This window comes from Siphateles boraxobius, unplaced genomic scaffold (genome assembly GCF_051911475.1).
Source record: "Siphateles boraxobius isolate OS27281-9 unplaced genomic scaffold, OSU_SipBor_1 13, whole genome shotgun sequence".
Lineage (NCBI taxonomy): Eukaryota > Metazoa > Chordata > Actinopteri > Cypriniformes > Leuciscidae > Siphateles > Siphateles boraxobius.
The window spans coordinates 9,897,366-9,910,884 of record NW_027508733.1 but is presented as its reverse complement, the minus strand read 5'-3'; the positions used below and the strand labels follow the sequence as shown (position 1 = coordinate 9,910,884).

The following is a 13,519-nucleotide window of genomic DNA, read 5'->3' as shown; positions in this document are numbered from 1 at the left end:
AACCGTTGTGATTGGCTGGGGAGAGCCTGGCCGATCTCTGTGACAGCTATATTGTCTTGTTTATTTGTCTGTTTTTTACTTGTGTTGTAAATGTAACCATTGTCTAATGTTTTCTATTCCTACTCTGGGTAGCCTACTTATACAAGTGTAAGTTTAATAATCACTGCGAAAACAAAGAAACACTTCTTTTTCTGATTAAACTTTTCCAGCATGCGGTCATTTTCCGAGTTGAGACAAAAGAATGTCTCAGTCTTTTTAGCCTTCTGTCTGGCTTTCTCATAATCTACAGAACAAGAAATATACACACAGTTTCAGGACTGTGAACTCTTATGAGTTGAACATTTGTCATCAAATTTCTATAAATAAAAAAATCTTAAGGCACCCTTAGATAGGCCTACACAAGAAAACTAAATATTAAAAACTTTTAGAGTTTGTTAGACTTGTATTCTTTATAACATTAAACGCACACTGGATGAAGCTTCATTACAGCTTCTATACTTAACTTTAGGCTATGTTTACACGGAAACGATCTGAAGAGAAAACGCAAAAGTGGCGTTGCGTTATGACTTTTTATTCTGCGTTTAGACGAGCGTTATGGGGGGGAAATCCGCGTGCACATGGTGACGCAAAAGTGTGTGAAATTCGATGTAGTATGCACTCCAGGCGGCTAGGTAGCAATGTGAAGTAGAGGCCTGCATTTCAGCCCGAGCACGACGGGCCCGACTTATTTATGCTCCTAGGGCCGGGATTCGGGCCAATTTTCACGTCATAGTTCACACACTGAGATTCGCACGACGGCTCGTTCTGTGTTTAGTGCAGAAGTAGCGAGCGTGACTTTAACGCAGCTGGAAAAAGTACGACTGGATTAAAACCTTCCACTGTGGATGCTGTGCTTTTTCTTCACGATGCTCTGTAAGAGACTGTTCTTAGCCATGTTAGGAGGTTGCCTTGATGTTTTTTGTTTGATGTTTTTTGTTTGATTGGACTTTATTTTAATGAGTCTGTTGGAAACTATTGGAAATAAGAATGGCCATGTTCTGTAGTGAGACTTGATTTTTGAGGCAATATAACCTGCATGTTTGTTTTTAATTTATTTTATTTGTTTAGATTGCATTCTCTGTATTGTATTGTTGTATTGTAAACTCATTTAGTTTGCGAGCGCTGTTGCGACTGAGCAGCAGAGCAGTTTGCCTCAGCTTTTCAAAAATGACTATAAACGTTTAAACTAACATTAACTGTCTGTGTGATATGCTTACGTTGTTTTATATCTATGGATTTTATTGTAGCCAAGTGTTGATTTGAGAGGCTATAAATGGATCAAACCTGTTTAGCTCGCTGTCGGCTGCTTGGTCATCATAAAAAAATTAAAAAAAACATTTGTCTTAATTAACTTTATCATCATGCAAGCAATGTGAAGCAGCATTATGCACACTGAATCACATCCTGACAGCATGCCTCAAAGCATTGGGAGATGGTCGTTACAGGTGGAGACATGATAAAGTCCTGACAGAAGTCGCCAAATGGGTGGACCTGCACAGGGTCAAAGCTAATAACAGCCAGGCACCACAGTCTCCAAAATTCATCAACTTACAATCTGAAGGCAACCATACTCCCCCGGTAAAGGCAACTGCCAGGCACCCGCCATCCATTCTACAGCGTGCTGTTGATTGGGAGATGCAAGTGGACCTCGGAAGAAGGCTTGTATTTCCACAGGACATCGCAACACTCACTTCGCCCGGATCTGGTCCTGATTTCCAGGAGCATCAAGACCATCTTGGTAGCTGAACTTACGGTGCCATGGGAAGACAGGCTAGCTATTTCGCATCAAATTAAAAAGGCTAAGTACCAGGACGTGATAGACGAGGCTCTTACCAAAGGATGGCACGCAACCATGTTTCCCATCGAAGTCGGCTGTCGCGGTTTTCCAGCAACATCTTTGTGCCATTTCCTACAAAAGGTTGGCCTGGATCAGAAACATCTGAGAAAAACCACCAGGGAGATAGCCCTGGCAGCTGAGACTAGCTCAAGATGGTTGTGGCTGAAGAGAGCCCACAGCTGGAACCCCTCTGCAGGCAAAGACTAAATGTTCTTCGCTGCCCCGCTCAGGTGAAGCGTACAGGTTAAGGGGCGAAACGCTAGTGAACCTGAGACACCTGCTGATGATGCAGAGGGGTCTTCAGCAATGTGGATACTCCGCCCACCTTCTCACTGTGGAATACCATCACAAAGACCCCATAAAAGTAGCTCTTGCAATTTCTGCTTGTAGCAAAGCATCTTTGATGTTTATCTTACCCTATAAAGAAATGAAAATAAACTTACCGGTAACTACTTTGCCATTGAGAACAAAACATATCTGTTTTAATGACTGCAACATAGAGCAGGCTGTGTAATATTTTTTTTTTTTTATAAACGGGCTCGGATCGGACTCGGGCTGATCATTCTCATGAGCTGTCGGACACGGGCCGGGCTAGGGCCTAGATTTGAGGCCCGTGCAGGGCTCTAATGTGAAGCACTGCCACACAACAACACCAAGTCTGCGCGCCTGCGTACAACCTTCCTTCTACTTCTCTCCCTAGTAGCGCGAAATCAAAACATGGTGGAGCGAACAGCAAAAAGACTCTTGTACGTTTATCAGAGCTGCTAGGGCAACTTGAAGGTCCGACGTATGAAAATAATCCGACACATTGGTTGTTATTTTCCTGTACTGGCGCATGCCTGTGACGTAAACATGTAGGCCTACGCGACGAGAGCCACTTTTGTTTTAACCCTGAAATGGCACACCTGATTAAATTAGTCAGCTACACATTAAGCCTTTGAGCCTTTAATTAATTGAATCAGGTGTGCCATTTCAGGGTTAAAACAAAAACATGTCCTGTCAGGGGTTCCCTGCAAGAGAGGTTGAGGTTTTTACCCTTTAGACGGGAACGAGACGGTGGAGCGTTTTTAAGATTTCCACTCTGGAGGGTGGTTTCACTTTTTTGCGTTTTTAAGCCCAAAAAACGCCGTCGCCGTGTAAACGAAAGGCACATCCGATAAAATATTTTTACGTTTTCACCCGGAATCGTTCTCGTGTAAACAGGGTCTTAATTGTTCCATTACTCCATATTTAACATACTGTACCGAAGTGTGGGGTAATGTATGCACCAGTTATAGGCTGTTCTTACTTCAGAAGAAAGCGATAAGAATTGTGACTAATCAAGGTTTACGAGACCACACAAATAAAGTGTTTATAAATCTGCAGACTTTGAAATTTAAAGAGTTGGTCAAATTCAAAATACTACAAATTATGTGGAGAGTGAAAAATAATTTGGTGCCAGTACATATTAAAAACAAATCCATGCTAATTACAGACAGTAACAAAAGAAGAAAAGGCAATTTTTGTGTACCTTATTCACGCACCTCACAAAAACAAAAGGGGTTTCTTGTAACTGGGATTAGTTTATGGAATTCTTTGGACATGGTTCAAAAATCATGTAACATGATTGTTCAATTCAATAAAATGTATAAAAAATGCAATTGAAAAATACGAAGGAAGTGAAGCATAATAACCAATGTTTGATAAATTGGAAACTGTCAATCATTTAGAGGTGAAGTAATAATGTACCTCTCGACATAAGGAAAAATGGGGGGAAAAAAGGAAGAAAAAAAAGGGAAGAAAAAAAAGGAAAAACGGCGAGCCATCTGTTCTATGCTACCTCAGATTATTGAAAAAAGGGGCATTAAATTATAAGACGATGTCTTCCTTCTGCTCCTATTCAGTATTGAATGTTATTATTTGTGGTTAATATGATTATTATTGTGTCTGTAATAACATCATGACTGAATAAAGAACTTGAACTTGAACTTTCAACAAATAGTCACAAGGTTCACACAACACATCTTGATGAATTATAGTTAACAGCTGGGATTCCTTGACTTCTAAAGATACACAAATGATTTATATAAATAACAGAAATAAATCTAGCACAATTTTAGCCTAATTGATCTTTTATTGGCATAACTGATCATTAACCTTACTAGTCCGTGCAAATCAAGCATCCACATTTGAGTTTCAATTTAACATATTTGTGTGCACTATGCATGCTGATCAATGTTTATATGTGAGCAATATAAAGTGCATGTGTCTTTGGAAGACCTGGATTACATTCTTTGATTAATTTGGATTACTTGTATGGGGTTTTTATGTACTTATTTTGTTAAAATGTTGAATATATAGACTTCCAATAAAATATCAGGGAAGAGGTATACTGAATTTCAAGATCTTTTAACATATTATGGTCATTACTATAGAGGGAATGCATTAACGTCACTTTCCCGCCGGAACACGCCCCCTCAGCCGGACTGAGTGGCAGAAGAGTTGCTGCGTGACTGGATTTAATAGGGAAACTGCGAAAACGCAAGTAAAACAAACCATTATCAGTTTAAACTAAAGATTGGACTCAATATAGTGTTCCTTACTACTTCCTAAAGATCCAGTGATCCATGGATATTAACATGCAGCCAGGAATCGTGTTTCCTGCAGACATTTATAGGCTATGTGCCTGATTTCGACACCAGGGAAATATAGCCTACAGCAAATTTGCCTGTGAACGCTTTATATAAATACAATATAGGCAGGTATAAATCCAGGTGATCACTTATATCAATGTTATATATATCATCATATCGTCTAGACTTAAAACTTGTATAGTTTTTTGTCAGTGTTTATTTAAAAATGTCAAATTCAGAATATACAGTGGTAAATATTTGATTGATGAGTTGTCACTGCAATATATAACAATACAATATAGAGAATGATTTTACCACTAAATTCAGCATATTGACACAAAAATGATAACTGCAAATCCACCTTTCGCTGCCTGGAGTCCAGTTGTTTCTATGAATTGCAGCGATCTATTTGCTTCTCTGTTCTGTAGCTTTAGGTAGTCTGTAAAAATATTCCTCATATTTCTTGGAAAAAATCTAGTTGTACAGTTAGTCTCAAAGCTCTTTCCCGTTTTGGACGCGTTTTGTGTGTTTTTCCGATACCAATGCCGCTCAGTCTTTTTGCCACTTGTGGGCGTAACTGCAGTCACTCCGGCCAACGGTGAAGTCACGTGTGAAAATGTGAAAAACACATTACAGTTTTTTTTAACGTCAATATTCAGTATATAAATAATATATAAATAATTTTAATTGTATATAAATAATATGTAGGTTATTAATATAAATGACATTAAAGATGAGACATACATTTTATAAGGTTAACCTTATTAAATGTAGGCCTATGTCTCATCTTTAATGCCATTTATTTTTTTACATGTATGTAGCCTATCAATAAATTAAGTAAACACAAACTGATTCATGCAGTTCAAAAGTGGGATGCAATTGCAATTTCATAAATAGCCTATCAATAAATTAAGTAAACACAAACTGATTCATGCAGTTCAAAAGTGGGATGCAATTGCAATTTCATAAAACGTTATGCGATGGATGTTTAAAATATAACGTTTAGGATGTAGAAATATGAAATGTTGAACATGTGAATCAAAACCTCAATAAGTGGCGTCAAGTCTTAATGAGTGACTCACTCGTTCAAATTCAAACGATTCACACTGTCAGGAGACGCGCGCGCAACCGTTCTGCTGTGACGTTATTTGGAACTATTTTCGCTGGACAATAATTTGATCCTGAAATGTACGTCACTTAATTAATATTGACTAATTTTCTATCCAACCGCAGACCATACGTCACAGCAGTCTGAGGTCGGACAACAGGCATTATTATAGCCTATAGCCTTCACAGTGCTGAGGAGGAGGACACCATCATCATAACCCCCTCCGAAGGACAAGAGGAAGGACACAGCTTCTCTAGGATGCAGCCTTCCGTTTTAGAAGCATCCTCTATTTTTCTCACAAAAAGCGTCAAATATCACCAATCGATAGGCGTGGAGGATCGGGTTTCGCAGCTTCAGAGGAATCTGGATTATTCGCAGCAAAAAGCGTCTGCGCAAGAACAGAAAATATATATATAATTTTTTTGAGCGAACAATTGATTTTCCACACAACATCCATTATTTTTATAGGAATGAAGTTCTTGATTTTGCACATAGCGAGTATTTTACTCGTGCATGGTAAGACGCAGACTATTTGTTTTTAATGTTTATCTCTCTACCGATCAGGATTCCGGGGCAGTAATTCATATTATTTCTTAATTATTTCCCATATTATTGCCCGGTTTCACAGACAAGGTTTAAGCTAGTCCCTTACTAAAATGCATGTTTGGGCTGTTTTTACTGAAAGCAACTTGGACTGGCAAGTCTTAAAATATGTCAGTGACATTGTTTTGTCTAGATGTTGTTGTCTAGTAGGCTAATGTCTTTTTTTTCCTTATGCACGTTTATGAAAGATACGTAAATATCATAATTTAACTAAGGCCACTGGCTAAGGAAACTGGCGGTAAAAATGGTGTCGTTAAAATAAGAAACCGATCACTCATTAAAGATATAAAACTGCTTTATGTATTTGATGTGCTGTAAATAGATTGGTGCAGGTATGACGTCACTTTGTAGGCCAACCGGCAGTTCGCATCACTGGTTCCCTCGAGAAAAACCCAGGATTTTCCCATAGGCTTTCGGATTATCTCCGAAAACAAGCTCTGTGATCAACAAAAGTTTATGATACTTGCACGTTTTGTCCATTAATATCATTTTCACAGGTGAACACAACTTGAATTGTGAAGCCTAAATGCAGTCGACATGAAAAGCTAATAAACGAACTACACCAGGGTCCCACGAATTTAACGTCACCATCACAAAGCTTCAGACAACTCTTTCAGTTTTTATTTAAAAACATTTTCCCAGAAAGAATAGTTAGAATAGTTTATATTTAAGCATAACAATGCTGTATAAGCAGACTCAGTTTACCTTTTCAGCGTGATGACGTTTAATATCCTCGACAGCCTCTGTAGTGCAATTTAGCCACTTGTTAGCAACCGCCTTTTTGGGTTAATACTGATGTATTTTATGTCATTGAATAAAACGTGAAAGTGTCTTGAGCTTGTATTTCAGCCATTTAGCCAAAACCCCATTCAAAAAACCATTGACTTTGTGACGATGGAACCGAAAGTGCAACTCGCTTCTACGTTTTGGCCTACAAAGTGATGTCACACCTGCACCACTCTGTATCATCTATTGCTTCAGTTGTCCAGTTTTAATTAATAGAACGGCCTGACGCACTATGATTTCTGAACTGCATGATCTGCGTAATTTATTATTCTCTCCTGTGATTTATTATTGTTCATTTATTCTCCAGGTGTGTTTGGTGCTGATGATGTAGACAGAGTGTCAGTGTCTGTGATGGAGGGAGATTCAGTCACTCTACACATTAGTGTTAAACAAACCCAACAAGAGAGAATTAAATGGTATTTTAATGACACTTGTGTAGCTCAAATTAATGGAGATCCCTATACAGATAATCAATGTCACGATGATAAAGAGAGATTCAGAGACAGACTGAAGCTGGATCATCAGACTGGATCTCTGACCATCACAAACATTAGTACCACAGACGCTGGACTCTATAAACTACTGATCTTCAGCGGCGGCCGTGACAGTGACAAGACCTTCAGCGTTTCGGTCCTTGGTGAGTCATTTAATGAATGTTTTAAAGCAGGCTATGTTTTTTATCATCATCATTGATATTTATTATATCTGTGACCATCACAGCTATTTATTCTATACTTGTATTTTAAGTATATAGGTCATTTACTTGACCTACAAAAATTTCGCTGTGAAAGTGTAATTTGTATAAATATCGCACGTTGCTTTATTGCACTGAACCATGGGCGAGGGCCAGAAATGTTCAAGTGGGTGGTCCTTCATAAAACAGGGCGGGCAAAGTGTACAATGAAAACAGCAAGCCAAGTACAACAGCACACAAAGTTTCAAATAGCAAATAACAAAACACGTATAAACTACTATGACAAACACAAAAAAATATCTATTACCACGCCAAACATCTAGAGATTCTTCGCAGGCTGAATCTGTTTGTAATCACATGATTCTCTATAGGGTACACTTGATTGGTTACTGTTGTATCAGCAGCTAATGAGCTTGCGTGCTCAACCTTCAAATACATGGGTAGCATTTGCCTTAGCTGTGCAGAGGGCTTTCAGAAACCCTCCACTTTCCCCAGTTCCACCTGTATAGATCTGCTACGGGTAATTCATGTACGCTATATTGTACAACAGCAGCGTGTCGTGTATGAATTGGCGGTAGCAAGTACCGTACTTGCTCTGTAGCAGCAGCAGCATTGCAGATCTATTCCGCCAACACCAAACATGTCAACATTGTCTTATCCTTTACCATGTCAAACACTCCTAGACTTGTCAAAATATATGGCGATTTAACGTGTAGCGTGTGCGCGACAAATGATGTAAGAGAAACGTCAGTAGGCTATAATCAATTATGGTCTTTTACTCACGATGCATCATAGAAACAATTAATTTTAACAACCCTAATTGTTTGACAAAAATATATTTAATTGTGAGTATATTTCAATGAATTTTGCTATGAATATTATAATTGTACGTTTTTTTTGTGTCAGTAATCGACTAGTAATCCATCAATTTTAAAATATTTGTAGCTATATGAATAATGGTATTTCTTCATTGTGTCATTCATTTTGTTCATCCTTATTTTCAGGAAATTCATGTTTACATATCCAGTTATTTCTTGTTGTACACTTTCCCTCCAAAAAAGATCCTCCAGCATCTGTTGGTTTGTGTTTCAGGTGTTTCTGCTGCTGAACGAGATGAAGTGAAGAGAAAGTCAGTGAAGGAGGGAGAATCTGTCATTTTAGATCCTGGTGTAATAAAACACCCAAATGATTTGATGACGTGGTATTTTAATGACATTGTCATCGCTGAAATCACTGGAGATCAGAGTAATACCTGCACAGATGATCAGTGTGAACATGCTGACGGGCGATTCAGAAACAGACTGAAGCTGGATCATCAGACTGGATCTCTGACCATCACAAACACCAGAACCACAGATACTGGACTCTATAAACTGGAGATAAACAGCAGCAGTATCAGCATCCGTCGTCGCCGCAGCAGCGACATCAGCATCAGGAGCTTTAAGAGCTTCAGTGTTGCCGTCTATGGTTGAGTATATGATTTTATTCATTTAAATGATACATTATTGAGAAAATTTAAAGTTTCGGTGTAAACTGTTCATAGAAAAAAGAGCTTTAACTCAATAACATTTTGATAACATTCTGTTTTCACTTATATTCAAGCTTTTTTAATTGCTTTTCTTAAAAAAAAAAACCTGAGGTAAATATAATATCAGTCAAGTTGATTATGATTTGATGCCTAGTGATTATGTATGTCTGTCTTTACTGTTACAGAATCCAGTCAGTCTGTTGCAGTAATATGTGCTGGTGTTGGTGTTCTCCTGCTGGTTTCTGCAGCTTTAAATCACACCGCCGGTGTGATCAATTGTCACCGCAACAAAGCTTCAAAAGCAGGACAGAATGCAAGTGTCACATACATACAGCTGAGTTATCTGTAAATATAATCAGGATATACACTAATTCACATGTATAAAATAAAATATGGACCAGATTTACTAACAGCTTGCGCCAGCGCAAAACCCTCTTTTGGCATTAAAAAACTACTTTCAAGATTTACTAAAGAGACCGTATGTTTCCATCACCCTGTTTTTATGCACATTTTGAAGTATTGCATCAGAAACGAGTGATGGAAACGGCAAATATCTGAAAAAAAATCCTAAATTCGCCCAAAAAAATGTACACACGCTTGAGCTGTTTTTTGACTTGTGCAAAAAAGTGTTAATGTGAATAATGGGAGATTGAAAGGCATTTACCGAATAAATTCTGAAATGGCAAACATTAAACCCACGTGACTAATCGGCTGTTTCCGCTGATGGTGTTTTATTTACTATTGGTTACTAGTTTACCAATAGGTCCGTGTACCTTGGGATTTTCTTCTTTCTGTTCTTCTAAACAGAAAAACGAAGAAACCGTTCATTTATCACATATCGACCCTTCTCATGAACATAAAAAAACAAATCTCACGTCGTTTATCCAGTGTATGAATATTTGTTTATTTATGTTTGCGAGGGTTGAATATGTGATAAATGAACGGTTTGTTGGTTTTTCTGTTTAGAGGACAAAAACAAGAAAACAAATTATCCCAAGGTACACGGACCCCAAAACCACCGTCATTCTCTCAAACAATTTGATGGAAACGCACTTAATTCACTTTTTTTTTTTTTTTTTTTTTTTGCAAACTTTGAAAAGATTCACTTCACGTTTGGATGGAAACCCAATAGTGAAACATTTGCGATGAAAAGATTCATTCTTTTAAAGATCACTTCTGCCCTACAAAGGCTAAGTGCAGTAACTACGCAAACAAAGAAACGGAGAAAAGGGCCTTTAAAGTTTTTATACCAGCCAGTCAAACATGTTATGGGTAGATTAGTGGTAATGCATCTCCGAAACGGAACATAATTTAACCCAGATATTTTTTCACAAGACAGAACACATGTCATAAAGCCCATTAGAAGTCTTAGCTCAAATGTGTAGTTACTGCGCTTAGCCTTTGTAGGGCAGACTTCATCTGGAAAGTATCTGCTGTTAGTGTTTACTAATGTACATCCAGCCGGTTATCTCTTGCATCAGCCTGAAGGGGGTTTATTCTGAGATAACAACTGGCTGGATGTACATTATCCCGCTTATTAAACGGGTACTTGCCACATAAGTAAATAATTAAACACGAAATATTGATCTGAGTTTAAATATTTTATTAGCTTTTTAAACGCAAAGCTTCTGCGGAGAGAGCAGTTGATAGCAAGCGCCAAGTTCAAACTAGATGGACATTTAAGAGATACGGTATACAGTCATACCACTTATTACAAAGCATTTCGCAACATAAATAATTATAGAGATAAGAGATATTGATTTCAGATTAAACTGTTGGATTATAAAATACAAACAGGCACGATTTTTAAACAGTGTACAAAACAATAGTCACAAAATGACAGCATCTGCTTTTGTATGAAACAAGGCAGAGCTAGTCTACGAAACTTGATGGCATAATTAAATAACTGTACACAAAATATTGTTTCGACTGAGCTTTAATATTTTATTAGCTCACCAAATGCAAAACTTCCGCGAAGAAAAATTGTTCCTAGCAAGCCTATAGCGCTGCTGACCAGTGTTTCTGTTTACAGCTGTTGTTATCGGGGAATAACATACCGCTGGATGGCGCGATTGACCAATCAGGATCAAATATTCCACAGAACCGTTTAATAAGATCTGATAGATGTCTTTAAGATGTCAGTTTTACATACATTCTAAATCATAAACATCTTAAAGACATTTTCTAAACGTCTATTTGACATCTGACAGGAAACGTCCTATAGACTTATTGCAGATGAGTAAACACTATAAAAATGACATCTTCCAGATGAAAACACGCACATCAAATAGATGTCTCCATGATGTACATGTGCTAACAGGAGCAGACACAGTTATTTTTGCGGCTGACCTTATTGCAAATGCATTTGTAGGCGTTTCCCATGCTAGGGGATTTACTAAAGTTTGCCATAGTCAGTTAACTGGGATTTGAGCCATTATTTAAAGCCCAAATAAGCATGTCTTAACCTATTTTCGCTTGACATGCTGGAACTGGAAGATAATTTTCTCCCTTCATGTTCATTTATTATTAATGCCAGATGAAGACGTTTAGTAAATCGGGCCCTATATTTGCAAAATGTGTTTCACAAATGCAAAACAGTATTTGCAAATATACAAGTGTGCGCACAAAGTTTTGAATGCTTTAAATGTATAAACTGGTTGTTGAATTTGCATGTCATCACGTGTATGGATGTGTATGTCAGTGCAGTGACAATGCAATACAATTTTTAAGACTGAATATTCATCTAAAGAAACGTCCAATATTTAAGATATTGTGTTATTTTTTTTATTTATTTTTTAAAGAAAGCCATCCGTCTTGTTCATTTAATTTATCTTCTATGAATGTGTTTTCTTACAGGAGCATCATGTTGAAGACTCGTACACTAATAAGGCTTGGATGCCATTGCTGACTGTTGCTGATGAATCGTACCCGACTGAAGATGCCAGATCGACGTCACCATTTTTAGCTATTTAAATGAATTAAAGCATGTAGCCAAAATGTATTTGATGAAAGAAGCACATTGTCAGCAATAGAACAGCGAATGCTTCATGTTTTTCTGTAGAGATTTATTTATGATGCTGTCATGCTTTTTGTAGCAGTTTAGTACCTCATTCTTTATGACCAAGAAGTGTATTTTACTACTCTCACACAGCATCATACTGCAATATGCAAGCACACATATCATGTGCACAAATATGCAAACATGTCAGACAACATGAATCAACTCTGCACTACTGATAAAACTACTGGAAAAGATATTTGTCACGGATTCAGCCAGCATGCCATCAGCAGGTCCTTCATCTGCACTCGTTCACAATCACTGAAATATTAACCTGGAGTATGACCCATCAAAAGCACACACACACACACCTGTTGTCTGGTTTCTTCAGTCTATGCATGAGAATGTATCTACCTGTGATTACTTGCCTTCTTCGTCTTCCTTCATCCGTCGATCTTCAGACTGTTCATCATCTGTCATCTCATCGAACCATCCTGCAAAGAAACACAGACTCCTCAGTGACGTGTCACTGCTCATGTTCATCTCTTTCCTGCTTGAGGATCCTGCACGATCTAAACTATCTGTGAATAAAGACCTGTTAACTTCATCTCTGTCTCACCTCATGTTTTATGACAATATTATGTTGCGTGTGTATCTACCAGGCTTTTTTTTTAAACAGGTCATATGATGCTATTTTATTCATTCATTTGTTTAGTTGTTTGGGTGTAATAGAATAGGTTAATATGCTGTAATGTAAAAAAAAAACATAATTCTTCACATATTGTACAGCCAGTTATGCACATGTGGAACTTAAAGAACTTACAATACTTGCAGTATAAAACTATTACACTAGTAGTTTACAGAGAGTATACTTCAAATTGTATTTTTATGAACTAAAAATGTGCTAGAAGTATGTGACTAATGAACTAACAGGATACCAAGAAGTTCACGTATAGTTTCAGTACAAAGGAAAAACTTAGTTGTAAACAAGTTGTGTACTCAAAGTTTACTACTGTTACACTTATACTTCTATACACAAAAAAGTGGGCCAATTTAGTCCCAAGAAGTATTGAAAGAGTACACTTACAAGTTTACTAGGATTGATAAGAGTATTCATATTACATAATGTATACTTAAAAGTATATACTTGAAAACTGTACTCAAGTATACTTAATGAATTTTATCTTGAAGTATACTTACTGTAGGGATGCAGATTTGATGCAGAACTTGCCTGACTTGGAATTGAGGAAATTAATGGTAACACTTTACAATAAGGTTCATTAGTTAACATTAGATAATGTATTTACTAACATG

General features: G+C 37.4%; 2 protein-coding genes across 2 annotated transcripts in view; both read left to right on the top strand.

Moving 5' to 3' along the window:
* The window catches only part of LOC143736374 (uncharacterized), a 126,786-nt gene that overhangs the window by 92,452 nt on the left and 20,815 nt on the right, over positions 1-13,519 (top strand). The gene's annotated exons all lie outside the window — the stretch shown is intronic.
* Positions 5,447-12,812, top strand: LOC143735230 (uncharacterized). Its single transcript, XM_077225329.1, has 5 exons — positions 5,447-6,112; positions 7,293-7,622; positions 8,772-9,146; positions 9,393-9,520; positions 12,064-12,812. Exons 1-5 carry the CDS (start codon positions 6,067-6,069, stop codon positions 12,178-12,180), a joined length of 996 nt encoding a protein of 331 aa, XP_077081444.1. The 5' UTR covers positions 5,447-6,066; the 3' UTR covers positions 12,181-12,812.

Bases quoted from the DNA above. Each gene is read 5' to 3' on its own strand.
- LOC143735230 (XM_077225329.1), top strand. From the start codon at position 6,067: ATGAAGTTCTTGATTTTGCACATAGCGAGTATTTTACTCGTGCATG. The intron at 9,147-9,392 runs GTTGAGTATATG...TTACTGTTACAG, and splicing joins CTTCAGTGTTGCCGTCTATG to AATCCAGTCAGTCTGTTGCA. The intron at 9,521-12,063 runs GCAAGTGTCACA...GTTTTCTTACAG, and splicing joins CTTCAAAAGCAGGACAGAAT to GAGCATCATGTTGAAGACTC.